This window comes from Pollicipes pollicipes, unplaced genomic scaffold (assembly GCF_011947565.3).
Source record: "Pollicipes pollicipes isolate AB1234 unplaced genomic scaffold, Ppol_2.1 Scaffold_3087;HRSCAF=3621_pilon_pilon_pilon, whole genome shotgun sequence".
NCBI classification, from domain to species: Eukaryota; Metazoa; Arthropoda; class Thecostraca; order Pollicipedomorpha; family Pollicipedidae; genus Pollicipes; species Pollicipes pollicipes.
Window position 1 is genome coordinate 23,960,991 of NW_023596225.1, and position 19,609 is coordinate 23,980,599.

Sequence of the window (19,609 nt, forward strand, 5' to 3'; positions counted from 1 at the left end):
GTGCAGCCCGCTTAGTACGCGTTGCGCGCCTATCTTGGTGAAATTTGCGGCCACTGTTCTCGTTCTCAAGATTGTTGTCGCGGCGGGAGCATTCACTACATTCGCCGCGGTCATCAATCCACAACACCTGGAGGACTACTACTGCATCCTCAACTCCTGGACGACCAGGGTGCAAGATGAGGACAACGCGTTTGGAACTGGAAACAACCACTCGGAAACGATCTGCAATTCGCCCATCGTGTTGGACTTCGGCCCAGAATACCTGCAGAAGGCCGTCATGTCCTTCGCTGGCATTCAGGCGACCGCGCTCGCCATCTCTGTTCCGGCCGGGGCCTCCGCCTTGTTCGGACTGCGTCAACTCAAGCCCCGACTTCTGCTGGTCTGGGTAGTAGTCACCATTCTCCGAGCCCTAACTCTCACCATGTTGGCAGTCACACTCGTCGCGCCGCGTTGGCGCCTGGACATGATCAAAATTCGCAAACCAGCGGAGTTTTTCGCAATCTGCGGGGCAATTGTCCTCATCGACGTCTTGACTGAAGTGCCTTTATGCAAGATCTGGCGAAACATGGTAAACCAGGATACCAATGCGATCTGCTCGTCGCTGGCAGACGAAGGCACCGCCAAGGCTATCTAACGATTACGACACTACTACATCTTCTACGATCTAACGACACTATACTCAATTCTTGATTTCTGTGGGTGGCTCAGGCGCTTTGGATAGGTCTGGTGAATTACTGTAAGCGAGTGGCTGTCTGTTTATCTATTCTGTCATGGAGGCTGTGTACCAGATGTCTACACATGGGATAGTGAGTGCTTGGTTGCGTGTTCGTCTGTGTACTTATTTCCAATAAAATGTGGGATGCCTTTCCATCATTGTTTTCTTGTTTGCCTTTTAAGGTGTAAAAGTGAAACAATACAGACAAACCAAAAGGAACATTAATGCTACACACGCTAATGCAATGCATTATCAAGGATGATTTTCTGTGGGATTGGCCACTCGACATATGTAAGCAAGAAGCTAGAATCGGTTTTGACCCAGGGTAGGAGAGAAAAATTCCATCCAGCAAGGCTGCACAGAAGTGAAAAATTCAATTCAACAAAAGTTGGAACTGACAAGTCAAAGAGGTGATAAGTGACTGAGACAACAACTGACAAGTGAGGGATGTTCTAGCAAACAAAGACATACATACAAGTTGGCATGGAAGCAAAATCATACACATCACAAAATAGTTTTGTCTCAACACTGTAGGTCATAAAAGTAAAATGGAATACATTTAATAGTAATTTCATGATAGTGTGATGAGCATAAAAAACTATGCAGCACCATTGTTTTGATGTGTCACTTTGTGCTCCCCTTCCACAGGATTTTATCAACACAAGACAAAGCAATTGAATTTAACAACAGAAGCAACAACCAAAAAATCAACAAGCGTTTAGTATTCACACAAAAAAGCATTGAACTTCTCCAAATCAATACATCAGCAAATCAGACACAACAGACACACTGCTGGCTTCTGTTAAGATGGGACCAAGAAATACAAATAATGTACCACTGTTCGTTGCAAAATAGCACTGATTATTTCCATTTAAGTAGCCTTACTAAGCCTAATGAAAACAAGCTTCACCCCATCTCATCCTGTCATCTCATCAAGATGAAATATGGGAATAACAGGTAGGATTAGGTATTTCATTGATAAAACAATGTCACAAAATATGGGAATAATAATTTGGATTAGGTATTTCATTGATAAAACAATGACACATTTACACTATAACACTTTAATTCTTCCTCATCTAAATTACCGTTGCTTGATTCAGGGTGTATATTATGCTTTTCAACTACAGGTTAGTAATCTTGCAAAAAAGGGCTGTGCGTCTGATAGAAAACTTGTACCCTTCACAAAGCGCCGAGCCCATCTTCAAACTATACGCAATTTTGGAATTGTTTGATATCCCTAAATCCCAGATCTTGATTGTAATGCACAAATTTCCGTCTTCTTAAAGCAGTGCACCTCTTGTATAATTCCAATTGGCGAGACCCAAAAACCGCTATGACATCCAAAGACATACTCTACCGAGATAACGTGCCAACAGCAATTCTACGGGGGCCGACCAGGCCCCGGTCGGTCGGCCGGAAACCGAAGACCGAAGCGAGGCCAACGTTTTCGGTACGGTGCATACATGTTTATAAGCGCAGCGCACCTTATACACGACAGTACTATCTCGGTAGAGAATGTTCTTGGATGCCAGAGGCGTTTTCAGGTCTCGCGAACTGCAATAATGCAAGAGGTACACTACTTTAAAGGGGTTGCTTCTACGGTCAGTCCGCGCAACATGATGGTGATATCTCACGGCAATGCATGAGTCTTGTTCATTGAACCCAAGTACGACATTGTCGTTACGTGTTTACTTCTAGTAAGTGTGAATCGAACTATAAGGACTGGTGTTTCAAGTGCCCCGCGCCAATAAACGTATATGTGCCGTACCGAAAACGTTGGCTTTGCTTCGGTCTTCGGTTTGCGGGGCTTGGCCTATTTCCTTGGGGCTGCTGTCGGCATATTATCTCGGTAGAGCATGTATTTGGATGTCAGAGCGGTTTTTAGGTCTCGTCAATTCGAATTATACCAGAGGTGCACTACTTTACGAGGCTGCTACTGCAGTCCGTCCGCACATGATGGCAACATCTCACGGCAATGCATGGGTCTTATTCATTGAACCTAAGTGTCGTAACTGAACCGACAATGCCCGCACGACATATTTATTTCTAGCAAGTGTGAATTGCATCATCCGGACCAGTGTATGAGGTGCAATGCGCCAATTAAAGCATATGTACCGTACTGAAAACGTGGGATTTACTTCGGTCTTCGGTTTCCGGGGCTTGGCTTATTACTTTGGCATTGTTGTTAGCATATTCTCTCGGTAGAGCATGTCTTTGAATGTCAGTTTGGTACGGTTTGGATGTTCCGGTACGGCACATATACGCTAATAGACGTATATGTGCCGTACCTGGCTTTGCTTCAGTCTTCGATTTTCGGGGCTTGGTCCGTTTCCTTAGGATTGCTATTGGCATATTATCTCGGTAGAGGATGTCTTTGGACGTCGGAGCGGTTTTTAGGTCTCGCCAATTGGAATTATACAAGAGGTGTACTGCTTGAAGAGGGTGCTACTGCAGTCCGCCCGCACACGATGACAACATCTCAGGGCAATGCATGAGTCTTATTCATCGGACCGAAGTCTTGCAGTTCCACCGACAATGTCAGCACGATGTGTTACGTTCTAATAAGTGTGAATCGCATTATCCGGACTCGTTTGTGAGGTGCACTACGCTACTAGACGTATGTGTACCGTACCGAAAACGCTGGCCTGGCTTCAGTCTTATTTTCCCGGGGCTTGGTCCGTCTCCTTTGGATTGCTGTTGGCATACTATCTCAGCAGAGTATGTCTCTGGATGTCAGAGTGATTTCAGGCCTCGCTCGTGGGAATTGTACAAGAGGTGCACTACTTTAAGAGGGTACTACGACAGTCCCTCCGCACGACATGATGGCAGGATCTCACGGCAACGGAGTAGCCATATTAATTGAACCCAAGTGTTGTAGCTTAAGCGACATTGTCGTCACGATGTGTTTGGCTCAAATAAGTGTGAATTTGTTGGCTCAGCGCACCAACAGATAATTCGAGACACGAATGTGCAGAACTGGGATACTATTCTTGGTTCCTCGTATGTCCGTGATTTGGTCCTTAGGTTGCCCTTTAAGTACGTGTTATAAATTGTCTGGTGTCTGCGAGTTAAAAATCACGTTACTGGTTTGTTGCCGAAATGATAATAGTGTCCGATGGTAACTTCTTGAAGATGATAGGCACTCAAGCGGGCATTGTGAGTAGCAATGGTCAAAACGACGAAGTAAATAATGCTAATTGCCTGCTCGTTATTTTTGGTGCTAAAGATGTTGTTTGGGTTGTATGATTTCGAAGTTGGCCAATTCTGCTAACGTGAGCTGGCTGTGCCCGTTTCGTACTGCGCATAAAACGCTCGCGGTGGAGATTTTTCTTCTTCTAAAAAAGGTGAAGTACTTGAAGAATCCCCAAATTTCTAACTCCACAGCTTCCTGAATCATTTCATTTAATATACAAGCTCTACAAATCAAATGAAATGAATATGAGGCAAGTAAACCATTTAGACCAATCTTCTTTTTATGGTAATTATAGGTGATATGCACTATCTTGCCCTGGCCCTAAGCTGTGGAACGATATTATGATTTCATACTTTCCAAGAATAGTTGATATCTCAGCATCAAAAACCATCGCTACCAACATCATCCTCACGCATTTCGTGAATACATATCGACGTAACCAACACATTCGAAGATATTGCAATTTTTGCTCTGCACGTATGTAACTCACTTCATATTTAACCTCCTTCACGCTCCATAAGGACGTTCTGATGTAGTTATATCCACGCACTTGTACCCAAATTCATGGCGCTGGCTTCGGGAGTTCTCCGAACAAGCTCCGCTAAGCTGGGTGGACTCCCTATGCATCCAGCTCAAAACCCAGCACGAAAATGACCAGTTCACTGCCCCTCCGCCTTGTGTAACTGTACAACCGTTACTGATACTGTGAGTAAGTGGCTGCAGCTTATTGGGTGGTTCTCGCGGACTGTCATTATAGCTGACTTTAGCTATGACTACTTTAAGCCTTCTCATGCATAATTTGTCCTGGCCTATCGCATAACACAATTCCCGCCAGGTCTGCACCACCTCTTCGACTGCTTCTCTGTGTTCGTTTTTTTCTCCCAAGCTGGGAGTGCCGCGACTTCATTTGAGGTTTTCTGGTGTTAACGTACGGTTTATTGCGCCGCCGGGATAGAGGGAGGGGCACTCCTGGTGACCCGTTCTTGGGTAACGGTATGGAAAAAAGTTAAAACCTGGTATAGTGCGCCAGCTAGACATCAGGGCTTAAACCAGCGATCACAGGTAGAAGGGCGCGCACGGTGACCGGAATGAATTACGTCGAAACCAAAAGCAACAGCTTGTCGCCCTTCGCGCCTTAATTTGCACCTGCTCCTGACGATCCCAACCCACCAGACGGTGTGGGGGTTCAAGTCACTATGCACGCGCTGCTCACTATGCGCGGAAGCGTCCTGTTCGGCACTTCGGCACGAAGTTGTAAGGCTAAATTCTGACTATATTGATGATACTCAACACTTCGAACCGTGCTTCTCCTAAAGCAACTTTCCGAATCGAAATTGGAATCTACATCCTTGGCTGAACGTACGAACTTCACCATAGGACCCGGTTTAAACAACATTTTTAGACTATGTTCGTTTCAGGGTTTAGGCGATGTTCGTGGTGGCCGATGATCGCTGTAAGTGATGCTCTTATGTGATTCTCGGCCGTGTTGTGACAAGACAGGGCGGTTCACCGCCACCGGAAACTCACCTCCTCTGCCTGCGGCGTGCCGTCCTCTTCCCGCGCCGACGTGGCGTCCGGCACCGGCTCCGACGGACGGCCCGTTGTCGGACCGCCTGTCTCGCTCCGCGTGCGCACGCCGCTGCTGCGGCCCACACTCGCCGGCTCGGCCGCGCCCGACGCCGGCCGCCGGTCGGGCGTCGGCGGGTTTCCCAGCGGCTCGGAGGACGGCGCCGGCGGCGATGCTGACTCAGTACCACGCGATGACTCGGGGGGCCGCTCCGCAGGCTCGCGCTCGAGCGGCGCTGCGTCGGGCGCCGTCGAGGCGAGGCGAGCCGGAGACACTGCCGCTGCCTCCGAGGGACATGGCGCCGCCTCGGTACCGCGCGCCGCGGGAGACCCGACCGCGGCTCCGCTGACCGGCGCGGTCGCGGGCCGCGAGCCTGATGGTGGCAGGTCGGGCGGCGGCTCGACAAAGGCACGGTGGGGGCGCGCGGCTGAGCTGTCCGCGCGTGGCGCCGCAGCCTCTGCCCGGGTACAGCCCGGGACAGTTGGACGCGTCAGCAACATATCCAGGATTCCACCCAGAGACTGCTCCGAGGTCTCTGAGGTCAGGTCCGGACCTGATCGAGCAGGTTCGGCCGCCGGCGCCGGCGCTTCGCGTTCGCCCGCCGTCGGCCGGAAGAAACCTAAGTTGAGCTTCGGCTGGCTATCACCGGATGTCACCACTGCGGGGGACGGCGCGGAATCGCCGCCCCGCGCCCGGCGGGGAGACGGGGTGCGCGGCGAGACCGGCGGCGAGTTCCGCACCAGTGGCGTCTCCAGCAGACCGGGCGGGGGCGGCGGAGTGCGCAGGTCGCCGCTCTCCGACGGCGAGCGCTCACAGGCCGGCGTGGGGAAGCCAAACACGAGCGGGTCGGGCGAACCGCGTCGTGGCGTCAGCAGCGCCGGCGCCATCATATCAGACAGCTCGGGCAGCGCGAGAGCGGCAGCCGGCGGCGGCACCCAGTCGGCCGTCGTCGGCGGCGTCGTGGACTCCGGCTTAGCGTCCATGGCGGCTGAAACGGGGACGGGGGCGGGGCCGGACGCCGCCGGCTCCTCCGTCGCCGCCACCGGCACCGGAGCGTTGCTCCCTGCCGTTGTCGCCGCGCCCGTCACGGTGGTCGTGACCGGGCAGACGGTGATCACGGCGGCGGCGGCCGGCGGCCGGCGCAGCTTGTGCGGCGTGAACGGCTGCTTGAAGAGGCGGCTGTCGTCCGGCTGCGCCGGTGATGGCGGCGGCGGCGGCGGCGCGGCCGGTGATGGCGGCAGCGGCGGCGCGGCCGGCGGCGGCGGCGGCGACGCCGCGAGCGGCGGCGGTGACGGCGTCGTGGCGCCACCCGGTGGCCGCACAGTGGGCGCCACGACGCCGGTGCGCCGGGCGGCCGGCGGCCGTGCCATGGCCATCTCCTGCAGCGCAAGCCGCGGCGGCAGCAGCAGGCGTGTGGAGCCGGCCGTCGACTTGACCGGCACGCGGACGGTGGGCCGCCCGGCCGTGCGGATGATCACCACCAGCCGGCCGTCCTCCTCGGCCAGCTCGATAACCGAGCTGGCGGCCGAGCGCGGCCGCTCCACTGAGATGACCGGCGTGGCGGGACACGCCGCCGCGTCGACCGGCGGCTCGGCCGAGACGGCGCCGTCTCCCGGTCGGTCCGCAGCGTCGGAGTCGGTGGCCGGCCGCTCTGTGGGGCCGGGAGCGTCGGCGTCCGCCGTCGCCAGCAGCGCAGACGTCCGTATCACGCGCCCGTCGATGTCCGCGGCCGCGGCCAGGCGCTCCACCTTGACCTCGGCACGCCGTGGGCGGCAGGGACGCTCGCCCGTGATCTCGGGTATGCACATGGCCAGGATGTCTGGCCCCGCAGCCGGCTCGCGCGCCGACTCGAATGCTCCGTCGGAATCGTCCGACTCGTTCGACTTCTCCTGTCTGTCCTGTTCACTCCGCACGTGGTGTTGATCACAGTCGTCCTGCTCATCCCAGTCGGCCTGTCCGCCGCGCTCACTCCGCTCACCCCGTTCAGTCAGCTCGTCCTGCCCACCCCGTCCTTCGCACCCGCTCCATTCGCCCGACTCGTCGACCGTGCCGTGCGGGTCGCAGCCGCCGCCGGCCAGCAGCTGGGCCCGGTCGTCGGCGCGCACCGGCCCCACGCCCGAGATGGCCACCTTCATCGGACGCGCGCGCCGCAGGTTGCAGCGCACCCGGCGCGCATCTTCGATCCACACCTGCGTCTGCTGCCGACTGACACGCGGACGCGGCTCGTTGCGCTTCTTCTCGGGCGGCGGCGGCGGCATCCTAGCGCGGCGCTCCGCCTCCATCCGCTTCTTCAGCTCCTCGTTCTTCTTAAGCCACACCAGCTTGCCCTTCCTGAGGCCGCGCGCCTTGAAGAAGGCGTTGCCGCGGTGCACCAGCGACGACCACGGCTCGTCGAGCTGGCGTGGCCGGCTGATGAGCGGCGTCAGCGGGTACTCGGGCAGCGTCGTGTCGCGGAGCACCGGCGGCGCGCGTCGGCGGTCCAGGAACACCATGATCGGGTTGTCGGACAGGTTCCTGTTGCGCACGTACCGCATCCGCGCCTGCAGCTGGGCTGTCGTCAGCGGCAGCATATAGCGCGCCATGTAGCGGCAGGCGGCGGCGACCGGCGCCACCCGCCTGCGGTCGGCCGGCCGCATCGCGTTGGCGTACGGCGTGAATTGCTCCAGCCCCATGGCGATCAGCTGGTCCAGCTCGCGGAAGATGGTGAACTCGCGACCCGGCGTGACGCAGTTCTTGGGCCGCAGGTGGGGTGCGCTGGTCGGCAGCAGCTTCGGGAACACGAACGCCGTGCTTTCCAGGACGGTGTCGATGACGCGGTCCGAGAACCGGCAGTAGTAGCCCGAGCGGCCGCTGAAAGTGTCGCGCACGGTGAGATGAGGGGCAGCGGGGTCGGTCAACAAAGACGACTCGTATCGCAAGAGCGCTGGAGATGGTTGGAAATGACTTCAGAAGCCCCGTTAGAACTCGACCAACATACTTATATAGCTCAGGCAGAGAGCCGAGGTTCGCCCCACACTGCCACTCGCACCCGACCACCCACCGCACGCACACCAGCGTCCATCTCAGCCACGCAGGACCCGCACCGGCCGCCCGTCACCCTTCCCTGCCCCGCCACGCACCGGAACACCTGTGAGGGTCGCCCGCGCAGCTGCTCGGGGCTCAGCTGGTCCAGCTTGGCCACCATCTCCAGCGCCGGCGCCAGGTTCGGCGCGCAGAAGAACGAGGAGGAGGGCGCCTCGGGTCGCAGTGCCGAGGTCAGGCTGTTGAGCTCCACCAGCAGCGCGGCGCAGCCGACGCGCTCCTCCTGCAGCCAGTCCTGCTCGGCGCTCAGCAGGCACGTCTGCGCCAGCAGCTGCACGTGCGCCGCCATCTGACGGTCGAGCTGGCGCGCCTGCGTCGCCGTCATGGCGCAGCGGCTGGCCGGCTGGCCGCCGGCGCCCGGCGGCGGTGGCGGCGGCGGCGGAGGCGGCGGCAACGGCGGCTCGTCCTCCCAGGGCGGCTCGCGCCACTGCAGCTCGTTCACGTCCTTGAGCAGCTCGCACATGAGCTTGTTGACCTCCTTCTGTGAGATGCGGACGGCCGTGTCGCCGCGCAGCTCCTCGCGTTCCACCTCCTCGTCTTCGTTCATCTGGCAGGGAACGCGGACACGGGTCACCAGTGGACAGGGGTCAACGGCGGACAGGGGTCATCGGCGGAAGGAGTCATCGGCGGAAGAGGTCACCGGCGGACAGTGGTCATCAGCGGACAGGGGTCATCGGCGGGCAGTGGTTATCAGCGATCAGGGGTCATCGGCGGGCAGTGGTCATCGGCGGACAGGGGTCATCGGCGGAAGAAGTCATCGGCGGAAGGGGTCATCGGCGGACAGTGATCATCGGCGGACTGGGGACATCGGCGGAAGGGGTCATCGGCGGACAGGGGCCATAAGCAGACATGGGGAACCGGCGCGCATGAATCAACGCACGACACGAGCAAACGCCGGATACGGCCTATCACCGCACACAGGGAAACAGCACAGTCCAGGTGACAGCCACTGCTGGTGCAGTCGACAAAATATCAGTGCATGCAGTGGCCGGAACATATGACAGCAGATGCCTTTGGAAAAAGGAAGAGGAAACATTCTCATGATGAGCAACCATAAATCTTGATGAAAGGATCTAGCCCATTCCAGAACTAAGCAAAGCACTGCTCTGGAATGTTGGTGTGTAAATACACCGCACATGCTTCACAGTACGGCATTTTGCCGTCACTGAGTTAGCGCAATACGCCAATCACACACAGTCAGTCTGACCCAGCTGCGAGTCGTATCCACGGTCTGCGCTTCCCATACCTGGAACACGTACTCCTCGTCTTCGTCCTCGTCTTCGGGCGCGTCCGTGGGGACCGGCATGTTGAAGGCACGAAGAAAACTGGCCCAGTCGTCGTCGTCCACCACCGGGACGTACATGTCGGGGGTGACATCTGGTGCCACAAGCTGAAACATAAGTTACACGTGCACACGCCAGGCAAGCAACGCAGATGAACCGTGCCGCTCCGGTGCCGGATGTGCGAAGCATTACAGGTGAACCCGATACACGTTCTAGATATCAGTTCATGCACTGCCACAGCCAGCACGAGCAAATACTGCAGACCACACATCATCCGCACATTTAGCATTGTACTGTTCCTCGTAAACATGTACACACTTAAGCTTTTCAACACTTGACAAAGAAGGATGGACGAGAGCTCTGAATGAGAACGACCACACAGCCAACTGCTGTTCTTTAGATTAGCAGATAAGGGGGCCATCTTGACCAATGGAGGTTGCAGCGGACCAGCCAGCTTGTGCAAAAAAGATCCCACAGCATCCACCATCCGCTCCGCAGCTAACCTCAACAATAACCAGTCCTGCCACCCTCTGCGTCGCCGTGCCCGCGTCCCAGCATACTCCCCGTGCCGGCGGTGGCGCGATCGACTTACCAGCTGCTCGAGCGTCTCCAGCGGCTGGTCGGTGAGCGGCAGGCGGCTGCGCGTGCGCCGGCTGGGCGGCTCCTCGCACGTGGAGCCGGGCGTAGCAGGCGTGCGCGGCGTCATGGCCGACGAGCAGACGGACGGCGTCGACGGCGCCGGCGACGACGGCGCCGACGACAGGCCGCTGGCGTCCAGGGCCTTACGCGGCGTGTACTCCTCGTCGTCGTCGTCGTCGGGGAACTCGTGCAGGATCAGCTGCTCGGTGGTGGACGAGGCGCGCTTGACCGGCGTCAGCGCCACTTCCGTGAGCTGGGAGTCGGCCAGCAGCTGGCGCGTGCGCGCGCGCGTCATCTTGGGCTCGAGGCCGGGCGGCAGCTCGGCGGTGTCCGGGTCGGCGTCCTTCGACACGGTGTACTGCATCATGGCCAGCACCTGCGTGGCACGTGGAAGCTGAGGTCACGACACAGAAGCTGCGGCCGCGCGGCCGGTTGCAGCTCCAGCGGTCTGGTGGAATGGTGATGAACGGAGCTGCCGGCTTCCAAAGAGGACTCCACTTGTTGGACTGTTGGAGCTCCACGCTGTCAAATAATGACCACCTTGATGCCGTTAGCTGACAGGACCATTACAGTGGCACATGTTAGCAATCGCGAAATATTTCTGAGACGCATATTGAACACAATATTTCGAACAATAAGCTGCTGCATTGCATCACTACCATGCCAGCATACATGCGAGTGTTTTGTCGAGACAGTATATCCGCCGAGATATATCACTAAACGACACGGAACTAAATATTTGCGGAAATAAATGGCGAATCAACGACGAATCATTTCAAGTTCCACAACACAACTTGCCTCGGCATCATGCTCACCTCACAAAGGCATCACCTCTAATCAGTAATTTATATACATTTACATCAGATGGCTAGCACACACCGACCAGCCGCACCTGCTCGTTGCTGATAATGTTTTTGATCATGCTCTTGACGTTGCGCACGCTGATCTTGGCCTTAGTGGCCTTGCGGTGGATCTCCTGGTCGAAGAGCTCGTGGCCGCTGACTGGCGGCTCCTCTTCCTCCAGAGAGGGAGTGGAGGCGCGCAGGCGAGGCGAGCGCCGTCGAGCCCGGCCGCCGACCCGACCCAGTCGACCTGCATACATATACACACTTGCGTACAGCTGCTGTGAGCGGGTGCGCGTGTGAAGCAAAACGCGCACACAGATTCCGCAAGCATGGACTGTCATTCACGCGATGTTTGCGCGATGCGCGATGAATCTATTGCCATTTCCATCTGTCGTGCCAACACGTCGTCCCATCATACCATAAATCGCTTAATCCAATGCAGTATATTTCATCCTTTACTGGTCTGTGACAACATACTGAGGGGGAAGTAACAATGAATGCGTTTCCCAGCACTAACTCATCGAAACATATGGAGAATGACCATGCATTTCAAAACATGAATAGCATACACAATAAGTCACACGTTCTCGTAAAACTTGTCCGCGCATGGTCTTCAATGTCATGTTTATGCATGACATAGCTTCAATTTGGCTGAAATACATCCAACTGCCTTCGCAACTGCGGTTACTCGACACACTACACGATGAGCTCACCTCGGCGCGTGGTGGGGAAGCCCCTGGCGACCGACCGAGCCTTCCTCGCCCGACTCGGGCTGGACATATCAGCGCGTTCGCCCACTTCAGGGGATCCGAGGACACCGTCCTCTGATGCCGACGCCCAGTCCATCGCTTCGCATCCCGCCGCTGCCTCCGCAGGGCGCTCCGATCCTTCTGCGCGCTCCGCCGCTCCCCCCGCCAATGTCTCTACCGCGCGCTCCGATGCTCCCCCGGTCGCGCGCTTCGCCGCTCCCTCCGCTGCTACCCTCCCTGTGCGCTCCACCGCGCCCTCCGTCGCTCCCCTCATTGTGCGTTCCGCTGCTCCTTCTGTCGGCTCCCACCCTGTGCGTTCCACCGGGTCCCCCGCCGCTCCCTTGGCCACGCGCTCCGCCGCCCCCTCGGCTGCGCGCTCCGCTGCTCCCTCCGCCACTCCCTCCGCCGCTCTCCTCGCTGGACACTCCGCTGCTCCTTCCGCCGCTCTCCTCGCTGGGCACTTCGCTGCTCCCTCCGCCGCTCTCCCCGCTCGGCACTCTGCTGGTCTCTCCTCAGCTCTTCCCGCTGGGCATTCCGCTGCTCCCTCCGTCGCTCTCCCTGCTGGGCACTCCGCTGCTCCCTCCACCGCTCTCCCCGCTGGGCACTCCGCTGCTCCCTCCGCCGCTCTCCCCGCTGGGCACTCCCCTGGGCACTCCGCTGCTCTCTCCGCCGCTCTCCCCGCTGGGCGCTCCGCTGCTCCCTCCGCCGCTCCCACCGCTGGACGCTCTGCTGCTTCCTCCGCCGCTCTCACCGCAGGGCGTTCCGCTGCTCTCGCCGCCGCTCTCCCTGCTGGGCGCTCCGCTCCTTCCTCAGCGTCATCAGCAGTCCCCGCGCCAACCAGCCCCGCTGTGCTGCCCGGGACACCACAGCGCCCCGGGACGTGCGGCCGAGGATTGCGCAGGTGGCGATCGGCGGTGTCGGGCTGACCGCGGCCGGGCGCGGGCGGCGGGTCATGGGCCGCTTCCTCCGGCTCCGGTGTGTGCAGGTGAAGGTCGGCGGGGGGATCCGGCCGCGAGTCGTCCACGGCCGGCGGTTTGTTGGCCAACGGCGCCTTGCCGCCGCCGAAGGACGGCGTTCGGCGAGGCATTTCAGGATGGATGTGAGGCACTCACACCATGCTGTGCTGACGAACTGAAATCAGTCAGAGCTGTGAAAGCGATCAGTTAGGACAAGACAAGTAACTGATGGCATCATGCCTGGTGTTGAGGCTGTACAAAATGTCTTCATGACAAATGTATCAAGACATGCACTTTACTCTGTATGTTGCAAAAGTTTGATTAGGTTCAAACTGGCGCATTTCAGCAATGAGCTCACAGATTTGGACAATGGCATAATGTTGTTAGCAGCCAGGTAGTGGCACATGTGAAGACAAATAGGGATGTCATCTTTTTTGCTTAGTATAAAAACTTTGTCATTGTTACTGTAAGTTGTTTGTCTTAGGACAAACCTTGCATGAGTCTGGAAGGCCAAAATTTTGGCAAATCAGCAGGAAAGATGCTGTTCTAGCACATCAGCCCATTCTAGACATTGCACCCCAGCTCTCTGGCCAAATATTACCTGATGTTACTGACCCTTTCTTTGAAATAATGCCCTTTTACAAAAAGACCTTTCACATAAATATCTTGTGCTTGCCCAGTTTTTGCATGTTAAGTCATCACACCCATTTGACACCAGATTGGTACTTCCATGAGCATAAGCTTGATGCCAGTTGCCTTTCAAATACTTCAGTTACAATGAATGTAGAGAATGTTTTCCAGAAACCTACAGTATTAATCTGTTCCAGAGCCTACCTTATATACCAGTAAGCTTTCAAAGCAATTGGTTCCTTTTGGGCTGAAATAACATGCATTTGTATATTATAAACTCAAATGCCAGTGTCAATTATAGGAAAAAGTGCTTATATTTGACAAGTTTGTAAGACTTAGCCATGATGGAAGGCACATGCAGTCACACATACCAGCATAGCTAGCAATTTTGTTAATTTGGTTTGAACTTTTTTGATTCTGATAGACTTTGACAACAGTACTTGCATTGAGCAATGTCTGTTACATGAGCCCTGATTCCACCACACAGTCATTAATTTTTGATTAAACAGCAAAAGCTGGCAGCAAAAGCTGCACATGATGCAGTAGCCAGCAGTTACACCCCACACTCTGACGCCATGGGGTTTTGGGGTGCATCAAATGCCGTGGGTCACGCAGCCCCCACACTCTGATGTCACATGACATTCAGTGTTACTTCTGTCACCAGTCATCAGCCATACCATGCCTCTGGGGGGCAGCAGGGAAATACCCACCACCTAAAGCAACCCAAACTTCCCACCAATGGTGGGTTAGTGGAAAGGCAGGCACTTTTCAAATATGCCATTATGGCAGATGTGAATGATTAAAAGAACACAAAAAGAAGCGTGCTTGAAAAGGTCAATACTATTGTGAAAGATTACAAATGTTTACAGTCAAATTCAACCACCGGAGAAAAATGCGCAGACTGTATCCTAAACTCAACATTCTGCACTGTGACATCTGATAGCTACTGGGTGTCAAGGGATCTGTTGCTGGGAGCCAGGCTAGCATGCATTAGTTGTTGGGAGGTCTTCTGTGCCAAATGCATCATATATTTGCAACACAATAATTTGCTTGAATTTTTGCATGTCTGCCCCATGAATGTGCAAGTGCTCAGCAGGGGCATTCTTCAAAATCAGGCTTGTGAGCACAAATGTGGGTACAGTTGAGTTAATGAACACCATTGTATGACTATACCAGCAATCATACCTTTGTCTCCAATACTGACAACACCATGACTTATGTTCAAAATTGGCCAAGTAGGTATGAATATTCACTCTCACCTACTATGTGCTAGTCTACCAAAATTTGCCTACTGCGGCAGATATCCATGCCACAAAGGTGCACTAAACTTACACTAATGTGCACCAAACTTAAGCAGGCCAAATACAAATAAGCTCTCATGTGATTTCTGACAAAATGGTTTTTGAGTGTGCCTGTCCAACAAATGGCCTTCAAACATCAAAATCCATTCAGACACTGAATTTCAATGCACTGAAATCAGTTGTGCCAATCATATCAGACTATCAAAACTGCACCAAATTCTGAGCACTTGCATTTACTGTTGCAACATGATTCACAACTGTAATACCATTGTGCTTGGATTTACTGTTAACATAATTTGCAATTGTAACACTGTCACATGGCGGGGATGTTGATGCAGTGCATATTTTTGGTAGCCTGGCCTGTGTGCACTCACAACACACTCAGTCTGGATATCCCCCACAAATCTCAATGGACTAAGTTTGGGGCAGGATGAAAAGGGCAGTCCAGTCAAAACACTCCTGAGCCATCATGTAACACTAACAAGAACCTCTTTAAGGGGGCTGTTTCAGTTATATGCAGCTTTCTTCTGATATACTCATGTACAAAAATAAAGCAAAAAGTTGGCAATACAAGCATGCAAAACATAGATAACAAATGCATCCTTAAAGCAAGAGACAGCAAAGATAATGCACCTGCCCTGGTCCTGTCCCTGCCTTCAGCAATCATAACCATCCAGTTAACGTGCTACGGACGCTTGCAGGTTTCCCACCTTCAACAGCGCGGAATGGTTTTCCGGTATTCTACAAGAAGTTTACCTGTTACGACACGCGCGAGCTTTCCACAACAGCGCTCCGTCCCCGCATCATGCCATTATAGCCTTCTATGTATCAGCACCAGTATTACAACGTACTCAGCGCCTGTCTTGCGCGTCGTATCCAAGGCCGGTAAAATAACAAAGCGCGCATGAAGCCGATCGGGCGCGCCAATCCCGGCCTGCTTCCAAGGCCTGTTTCCTTTCGCCTACCGCACTCTGCTTCCCAACGGAATCAGGGGTGGCAATTTGTGTGAACTATTGGTGGGGAGCCGAACCGAAGGCCCGATTGCTTACCCCCCCCCCCCCCATTCTTTCTCACTGAAAAAATGGAGAAAGCCCACTTTATTTCAATGAAACGCAATAAATTACTTCGTTAAGTTACGCTTTTTATCATGTGTGAGTCTTTAAGTAGTATAAAAGTCCTGCAGGGTTGGATCCGGGAAGCAGGCACTGGGTGCACGCGTCTGTCCTGATCGGCACGTGAAGGCGCCCCTTTAGAAGCTACCTGAAAGTGCCGATGGCGCTCTTCTGTGGCGGTCATAGGAGGCGGCACGCATTTTGGTTGTGGGAGACGAGGATGGGGTTAGCCATGAAGGACTTAGGTCATCCCTATATTATGGAGCTTTTCACTTAAACCTCACAAACCATTGCGTTTGTTATGGCGCTAGGTATGTGCAGTTTATCGCATCGTTTATCCGCTCAGCTGTTACTGTTTGTAACTTACATACAAATCGTAACGGCTGAGCAGATACATACATCTTACACATCTTACATACATAGATGGTGAGAGCACCCATGACTTTTTGTTGTGGGTGGTGCGAGACAACAATACGCAGAAAGCTCAAAGAAGATAGCATTTTTGTTGTGATAATCTTTTACGTTTTTGTAGTATTCCAGCCAAAAACATTCGGGGCCTTAGCCAACCCTGGGGGCCCAACTCAACATTGGGTGGGGGCAAGGCCCTCAAAAAAGAATACAAATTGACACCCGTGGACGGAATCATGCAAGATGTCCCTTGGGTACAAATGAATACCTTATCACTGTCGAATTAAAACGTCTGACCAATAGGCGTATCTTTAATACGCAATCATTGGCCAGCGGCTTGCAGCCCACAACATGCTGCAACTGTGGTCAAAGCCTCTAATAAAAATCGCCCTTTTTGGCTTATGCACAGCATGGCAGCCCACGACAAGACTGATTGGCTGCTGACAAGATACGTGCCTTTCGATGCCACAGCATCTTATAGCAGGCAGTTTAAACAGCTTGTGGAACAACCCAGGATATTTACGTCCAGAAGACCTAAGTCCACGGGAGCTACATCCACGAGACCCACACTTGCTGAACCTACGTTCATGAAATCTCCACCCACTGTGCCTACGCCCACGAGGCTTACGTTCACGATGCCTCCCTCCAGGAAACCTACACTCACTGGACCCACGCACGTGAGGCCTACGGTGACGCCAGTCCCCAATTATTGGGTTCACTGTAGGAGGACCCATCGCCACCTGTCGTAAAGAGAGTAAAGACACATGGCGGCGTTGTCCGCCGCTGCATGACTCAGCGTCCCACCGCGCCACATTTGAGGGAGCCTGGCGTTAAGACAATTTAGGCATAAGCATGATAGCAAAGAGATAGCCTGTTTTTTACAGTGAGCCTAACCATCGTGCTAACTGCAATGTTCATGCAATTATTCGATGCTGCCCGATAGTATCGATATACTTGGAGCGTTCCAATGACGCATTTTTATTTTGCATCAATGTTTTGGAACGTTTCATGCAGGACTTTGACGCAATTAAAAACTTGATCTAGGAGTGTTTTGAAACCTTTTCAAGCCCCTGGTCAACAGGGGTTGGCTCCATGCTAGTTCCATTTAGAATTCTAACAAAAGGACTCAACAGGGGCGGCACCATGGCACGACACATGTAGGGCTCGCCAGGTGACCTGAAGTCGTCATGTTGTGCCATATTGTGCTTCGGTTGAGCAAGTCGGAATCCCAGTCCAACTTGTTCAAACGATAGGATCGATAGGATCGGCTCTGGCGCGAGTGGAAAGGGGACACAAAAGGGCGCAGGAAGACATGATTTTTTCACTGAATTATTGGCTTTCATTTTCCACTTTCAATGTCTACGCAAACGCCGTGTTTGTCGCTGACAACCAGAGGCTTAGCCAAGTGTGGTTCACTACACCGCGGGCCTGGGCAACCTGTTTGGAGTGTGATGCTGTAACCCATAGACTTCCGGGCTGGTCGCCGCGCCGCGCGACTTGGTGGGGAGGGATTAGCTGTCCTCGTCCCGCCGGTACGGGCACCCGAACAAAGTGAAAGACTGGCTAAACCTCCTCTTGGCAGACAGAAGGCCTGGACGCGAAGGGTCTAAACCTAGCCACGACGCCATATCGGGCTGTATGGCTAGCGCTGCCTGCTGCGGAGGTGTGGGGACCTTGCGCTTCAGCGGTATTGACATATTTCCAGAACATCATTTTCTTTACACGTCACTGGTTCCGTTAACAATTGACGGCACTTTGAGCGTACACGTTTATCTATCAATCTGGTTCGGCCAGATGCTCCGCACCCTCGTAAAGGGCCGTCGAGAGAAAGGGACAACGAAGTAGCAAAACATACTCCTCCAGTCTGGAAATGGCTGCAAGCCGCAGAACCCTTACCTACTTATTAAAACCAATGGGTCTGACAACCAACATACAAATGATGTTCATTGGTAATTCAATGCTGTACGAAGACAACCGGCCAAACAAACTGCTACTTCAGCGACGGTTTACGCTGAAGATGAAAGTTTGTCCACGAAAGAGCTTCTACGGTCAAACGCCAGTCAGGAGGATGCATATAACTGGCAGAGACGTAAACTCAACTTTGAACATGACTTAATTGGATAATCCAAGAAGCAGTGATCAGCGATCATGATTATGATGATGTATACAAAGAGACAAACAACGGCGAGTACAAGCCCTAACACGCAAGCATTCGCTTTTTTAGGTAATGTTGGTAAAACAGCAAGTGCTTTCCTGGTGTCATGAGACTTGCATCCACGAGCAGTAAGGAATGCCACACATCACTCCAGAGGACGGCTAACTCCATGTTGCGTTGCCGCGCGCACAACGCTCTCCCACTCTTACCCTGCTGCGCGATACCTCCCCATCAATGACAGCCAGTACCTGGCGAATACGATGCTTCAGCTGGTTGATGGAGGTAACCACCCAGCCGCTCTGCACATCTCCTGTTTTGCAAAATACTAGACGTCCTCGATCGGCCGAAACTGGAGCAGATTTCGGGGATTTCCTGTGCGTGCCCTGTGAGCGGTTTAGACCCCTCAGAAGCGTTAGTGTCTCACTCGCATATTGTGCGGCTGTTGGTTTTGGTGTGTTCGCAACGACTTGGCAGCACAGGCTCAATGCCTAGGGACTCGGCGCAGCATCTCGTACAATCTATGCCGTACGGCCAGAATCTTTTTCCGCTAGTTGATCAAAGTGAGACAGAAATGGCGCAACGGGTTCATTTGTTAAACAAGTGAATTTGCCGGCCTGTGACCGCCATAAGGTAAATAAAATGTACGCTATGCGTTACGATTGGCACGATTTGCAGTTTCCATCGTGAAAAGCACATGCAGCAGAACGTAACTGTTGATAGAGGGAATTTGATAATTGACGTAATTACGTACATGTGTACGCTATATACTACGTGGCTTAACGTTGTGTAACAAAGTCTTCAAAGACCAAGTATTTGTGCAATGCGCATACACCCCCTGGTTGAACCAGTCAGCAAAAATCCACTTTGGTAACCATAAGGTAACGACTACCGATTGGGACAGGCACTAAATTGATAACACAAAATTAGTAGCAAATTAGGTTGTGGTATGGCTGGGATGACCATTTATGAACC

General features: G+C 54.0%; 1 protein-coding gene across 1 annotated transcript; it reads right to left on the minus strand.

The window, feature by feature from the left end:
* Window positions 1-5,417: 5,417 nt before the first annotated feature.
* LOC119089913 (uncharacterized) lies at window positions 5,418-8,778 on the minus strand. The gene is made up of 6 exons (XM_037212718.1): window positions 8,598-8,778; window positions 7,074-8,328; window positions 6,801-6,857; window positions 6,528-6,668; window positions 6,184-6,377; window positions 5,418-5,553 (listed from the first exon to the last, which is right to left on the minus strand). Exons 1-6 carry the CDS (start codon window positions 8,660-8,662, stop codon window positions 5,418-5,420), a joined length of 1,848 nt encoding a protein of 615 aa, XP_037068613.1. The 5' UTR covers window positions 8,663-8,778.
* Between the last annotated feature and the right edge of the window lie 10,831 nt (window positions 8,779-19,609).

Excerpts from the sequence above, each read along its gene's own strand:
- LOC119089913 (XM_037212718.1), bottom strand. The coding sequence starts at position 8,662 with ATGGTGGCCAAGCTGGACCAGCTGAGCCCCGAGCAGCTGCGCGGGCGA. Across the intron at positions 6,858-7,073 it reads CGGGAGACGGCGCCGTCTCG|GAGATGGCCATGGCACGGCC; the intron begins GCCGAGCCGCCG and ends CTTGCGCTGCAG. Across the intron at positions 6,378-6,527 it reads CGGCAGGGAGCAACGCTCCG|CTGTCTGATATGATGGCGCC; the intron begins GTGCCGGTGGCG and ends GCGCTGCCCGAG.